The sequence below is a fragment of the Cryptotermes secundus genome, unplaced genomic scaffold (genome assembly GCF_002891405.2).
Source record: "Cryptotermes secundus unplaced genomic scaffold, Csec_1.0 scaffold5, whole genome shotgun sequence".
NCBI classification, from domain to species: domain Eukaryota; kingdom Metazoa; phylum Arthropoda; class Insecta; order Blattodea; family Kalotermitidae; genus Cryptotermes; species Cryptotermes secundus.
The window spans coordinates 917,562-923,380 of record NW_019724742.1 but is presented as its reverse complement, the minus strand read 5'-3'; the positions used below and the strand labels follow the sequence as shown (position 1 = coordinate 923,380).

At 42.9% G+C, this 5,819-nt stretch overlaps 1 protein-coding gene across 1 annotated transcript in view; it reads left to right on the top strand.

The window, feature by feature from the left end:
• LOC111862711 (esterase E4) overlaps positions 1–5,159 on the top strand; it is a 16,698-nt gene extending 11,539 nt beyond the window's left edge. Inside the window, exons 8-11 of the mRNA XM_023848332.2 lie at positions 445–623; positions 2,151–2,307; positions 3,173–3,302; positions 4,560–5,159. Of these exons, the coding sequence (XP_023704100.1) occupies positions 445–623; positions 2,151–2,307; positions 3,173–3,302; positions 4,560–4,776 (683 nt within the window). The 3' untranslated portion in view covers positions 4,777–5,159. The remainder of the gene's footprint in view (positions 1–444; positions 624–2,150; positions 2,308–3,172; positions 3,303–4,559) is intronic.
• The last annotated feature ends 660 nt before the right edge of the window (positions 5,160–5,819 follow it).

Sequence of the window (5,819 nt, the reverse complement as noted above, 5' to 3'; positions counted from 1 at the left end):
ATATATATACATATATATTGTACAGTGATCGAAGGATATTCTAGCTTGGTCGACGGCAGTGACCAAAAGTTTTTGCAGGCGTCTAATTTTCCTCTGGGCATTCGGAACTTGTCTGGAGTTTGGCAGTCTCACTTGGTCACTCGAGGTAAAGGGGCATGGCGAACCACAAATAATATCAACATAATTACAAAAATTGTAACAGTTACTTTCCCGTAAATTCAAAATCTTCGCATTGCTTTATACCTGGTCTGTGTGTGCTCTTATGACAAACATTACAGGACAGGAACAAGTGGATCGCGCAGAACAGAGACGAGACCGACGTCGAGGTACCCTACTTCCTGAGCGCCCTTTTCTTGCAACCAGAATATTTTCAAATCATGTTCTGTATGTACAAATATCAATAATTTTGAAAATGAGACACTCACTAAGTTGTGGTCCCGGCAGGAAACATAACTGATCATTCCGAAGTGGAGCAATTCAGCGAACATATGGACGTTCAAGGACCGGAAGATTTCTTCTTGAAGCTAAGTTTAAATGAATCTCTGATACCCGAAACTTGGCAGCGAATTCGTAGCTTCTACTTCGGCAAGAAGGAGATTCCAGACCCCAGTGATCTCATTAAGGTAAGACAGGCATATGTGACAGACTGTTGGTGCTGAGCTGGAGAAAGTTTTCGTGATGGGGTGCTTCATAAACGTTATGAGGATGGTCAAACCAAAGAAGGTTAGACGATTGGGCATGTAGCACGTATTAAAATTAAGTATCCAGCTTTTATCAGAAATTTGAAGGGATAAATTGATAAATTAAATCATTAATATTTTATTAAATTAAAATTAAATTAGATTAATTTAAATCATTAATGAAATCATAAATTAAATGAATTAAATCATAAATCATAAATTAACCGAAACGTCGGTTAACACCACATCTACACGGTGTCACATCCCAGAAGACTGCTTTCTTCATAGTCACCGCCTTGAAAACCTCAAATCTTACATGAATTAATCATGCTCAGGATAGGACAAGTGATGGGCTGTTTTGATTACGGTAATGAATGTTCGGGTTCCATAAAACGCAGGGAAATTTTGTCTAACTCGGCGACTATTAATATGAAAGGTCTTTTCGATGGAGTCGGATACAGATGTCCAGTATCACGTTTAATTTAAACACGAAATTTGCCACATGGTACAGCAATAGAAATAAAGTCATCTATTTTTAAATATCATGTGCTCATGTACAAAATGCATGTCCTTACGTCTAATTATTTAGTAAAAAACAACTATTTTTGCACATCAGTTTTGAATCCCGGTGCAGAGAAAACTACCGTTATTCACTAATAATGTTTCTGCAAATCTTTCATTCTATTTATTTTCGGGCTATATTTAATTTTAGTGGTTTTAATGCGCACTGAATCTTTCAGGATAAATGTGAAAGAAAGAAAGAACTCGTCACAATACAAACGAAAGCGTTAAAAAGTAAAATAAGGTGAAGCTATCCCTGTAACTGGCCGTGAAGGCCCATAGGATTGTGAGCCGTCGAGGCTCCCACATTTTCTAGACAAATCGGCTCACAGATGGCAGTAAGGTTGTCAGTCTTACGCGCCGGCCGCTCTTTAACCCAGGAAGATTTCTGGTACTCATTTCTGTTAGGGGCTGAGTCGAACCCCAGGGCCATGGTGTGGCTGAAAGGATTAGGTCAATTGAAAAATTCAATGACCTTATCGGGAGTTGAACTCGCGACCTTCCGGCTTGTAACATAGTGTCTCAAGGAGCCGAGTCCTGCTGGAGGAGCCGCCAATTCTGCAGCTACTCAAGAACTACCCAGCATTTTATGGAACCCGAAGATTCATTACCGTGTCCACAAGAGCCCTCCATTGATCCCTATCCTGAGCCAGGTCAATCCAACCCCATCCTATCTCTCTAAGATCCATTTTAATATTGTCCACCGACCTATGCCTTGCTTTTCCCAGTGGTCTCTTTCCTTCTGGCTTTCCCACCAATATCCTCTATGGATTCCTCTTCTCCCTCATTCGTGCTACATGCTTGTTTTATTACCTCAAGAAAGGAAGTAATATTCAAAGGCATTAAGCAGATATTTCTACTTCTAAATGAAGCCTAAATGTGTACGTGTGTGTCTCTGTTGTTCCGCAGTTGTACACCGATCGGTACGTTGTCCATGCTGTCCACAAGGCAGCCATATTGCATTCTGAGGCAGGCCATGAGCCAATATATCGCTATAACTTCGCATACCGAGGACTGTACTCCTTCGGAGATCTGGCCGAAATTGGAAGCACGCATATGAATTTGGGTGAGCAGCTTAGAAACTTCCTTTTCCTCTAATCAGCCAAGTGCCGGGTCCGAGTTCAACACTCCAGCCTAAAGACTGAGTATGTATGGGTGTATGCGCTGGGCCATAAAAACCGGCCCTCGCACTGCGACCTTCAATGATCTATTGTGCTTCCCCTTTGGATTAACCCTTTATTAATCCTACACTTTGAATGAAATGCAGGACTCTATTTATGGGGGCGTCATAATAGTCACTTGGCTCCATGAAGAACTGACCCAGGGAGCATGTGATAATTAATGACTTTCTGGTCGGGGCTACCACACACCTCAAGGACAGTGACGGTGAGTAAGGAGCAATGGTGGAATGGTGATTAGCAAGGGGAAACAGAACCAAATCGGAGAAGAACCTGTTCCAGTGTCACTTCCTCACATGAAGTAACCCGGGATAGAGCCTTGGCCTTCATAGTGAGAAGACACCATCCAGCCTCGTGAGCTAGGTCACGGACATTTTGTAATAAATCGTTGCGATATATGGCGCAGTATCGATCAGTGGCATTGCACAAACTCGTTTTCTCTCGAAATTTTTTCGTTATACGAAACTGAACTTCCTATTTATGTCAAGGCCATAGATAGCCAACTGATAAAGTAAATGGACAATCCAGTGATTGAGGCTAGCTCTTTCTAAGGGTCCCAACAGAATAGGAGTTTTCCCTCACCTGAGGACGGAAACAGATCCAGTTTCCGAAACGTCGTGTTTTTCTTAGTTATCTTAAAACCAGGACGATGGATAAAGTCCGAAAACCCAATATCTCTGTGTGTTATGCACCATCGTCAGAATCCTATAGTAACTACTAATACTATGTATCATACTGCTCTGTATGTTACAGGTGTAGTTCATATGGATGATCTCATTTATCTGATACCATTGCCGGTTTTCAATGTGTGGCCCGCTGGTCATCCTGACAAACGTGTGATAGACACAATGGTGACACTTTTCACGAATTTTGCCACTTACGGGTAAGTTGCAACGATGGATTTAAACAGACCACGACCACTTCCCCAGATGTCTAAGCGTAAGACGGAAAGATACACACCCATCTCTGCGGAAGACAATGCTTCTCGCATGAAACTTCTCCGTGAATGCATTTGTTTGCATAATTCTGTTAGTTCTGTAGCCATACGCGAAGCATGTATTAGCTATATTTAGTCTATGTAAGATTTGAAGATTTCTGTCTTTCGGGATAAGACCTAAAGATAAGGTTACGTTGTCCCTGAGGTTAACTAATTAAGCACCAAACTATCAGGACGTATGGAGGAGTGGAGGTGTCAATTCTTGACCTCCGCATTAGGCCGGGGTGGGCGTTCCGCTTCCCACCCCTACCGCTGTACCCTCGAAGCTGCTATTATATATTCCCTGAAAAAGAAAACTTCATAAACACCCCTGTGAGAGTCTCAAATCATACGCGGTTTATAACTTGTTCTATATTCTGGGGATTGGACTTTGTGTAGGCCTAACATGGAAAGAGACCATGTAACATACTGGTTACACTGACGGTAATTAAATGTCAGATGACCTCATCATCATCATCACTCATGGAGCTGAGCCCTTCTTGAGAAACCGCCAATTGTGCAGATACTCAAGAACTTCCCAGTATTTTATGGAACCCGAAGTTTCATTACCTGTTCACAAGAGCCATCCACTGGTTCCTATCCTGAGCCAGATCAATCCAATCCATACCATCTTTCCATTTTAATACTGTCCACCCACCTACACCATGTTTTTTCCCAGTGGTCTCTATCCCTCTGGCTTTCCCACCAATATCATATATGCATTCCTCTTCTCCCCCATTCGTGCTACATTCCCCCTTCATCCTCCTTGACTTGATCATTCTAATTATACTTGGACAAGAGTACAAGTTATGAAGCTCCTCATTATACAGTTTTCTCCAACCTCCAGTCACTTCATCTCTCTTCGGTCCAAATATTCTCCTCAACGCCCTGTTCTCAAACACCCTCAGTCTATGTTCCTCTCTTAATGACAGATCACTTTAATTGTGCCGCTGTCAGATCACATAAAATGGTTCTTGAGAACTGGTGTAACCTAAGCACTACTGACCCTTATTCTGAGGCATGACGCCGTGCAGTCTAGCAGACCGTTACCATGGTCACGCGGCATCGTGTCCCAGAACACAGTATGTAGCCCCATGTTCAGATAACATAGACAGGATGAGATGCGTCCGTACAAGGCTACTTCCCAATACAATTCTGTTTTAGAAACCCGACGCCATCTGGAGGTAAGAGTGAAGTGAAATGGCTGCCATTTAGCGTCAACAACCGTTCCTACATGAACATTGCCCATGACATGTCACAGACGCCTGGGTTTTATGGCATCCGGCCTGTGCGGCTTAGCATGGAACATGATCTGTACAAGGACCGCATGGAATTCTGGGATTCACTTCCTCTTAAGGAAAACGCAGATGATTTTGAATAGCGACACAGCGCTTAAGGACTATCCGATTGGTGAAATGACTGCCTGTATGCACCAGACGATCCCTTTCCAAAGGTTGTTACCGTCTCCTGGGATGACGCCGTGTAGTCTGATAGATAGGTACCAAAGTTTCGGAGGAATTTGCTGCTCTTACATCATCAGAACATAAGAAGTTCGTGTATTCTGGAAAGTGCAGTCGAAAACTTGGCAACACCAGACTACACGGCGTCGCTTCCAAGAGGACCGTAGTCCTAAGAGTCACAGCCGTGTGAAACTGTTTTTTCTTTTCGTTGTGATTGTTTACTTGGTCTCAGGCTTCTTGCACCCTGACATACGTCATTTCCTGAATATGCAGGCCTCTAAATAAAACTATTTTTTCGCTTTAATACAACTTGTCTTACTGTCTAAAATATAATTCACTTACTTACTTACTCAAGGAGCTGAGCCCTTCTTGAGGAGAAGCCATATCTACAGCTACTCAAGAATTTCCCAGCTTTTTATGGAACCCGAAGGTTCATTACCGTGTTCACGAGAGCCCTCCACTGGTCCGTATCCTGAGCCAGATCAATCCAATCCATACCATCCAATCCTATCTCTCTAAGATCCATTTTAATACGTCCACCCACCCACCCACGCCTTGGTCTTCCCAGTGGTCTCTTTCCTTCAGGCTTTCCCACCAATATCCTATATGCATTCGTCTCCCCGGTATAACTATCATGTGATAATATTTTTGAGGTATGTATTATAATTTTTTTTTTTTAGTAAATCCATTGTGAAATTCTTTAGTCCATCCAGGCAAACTCGAGGAGAGGCCACGACCGCTACTCACTGTAAAGTAAAAAAAAAAGTAAAGCTGTCCCTGTAACAGGCCGTGAAAGCCCATAGGGTTGTGAGATGTTGAGGTTCCCACATTATCTAGACAATGGGCTCACAGATGGCGGTAAGGTTGTCAGCCTTACGCGCCGGCCGCGCTTTACTCCCCAGGAAAATATTTAATTAATTCCTAGTACTCATTTCTGTTAAAGGCTGAGTCGACCCCAGGGCCA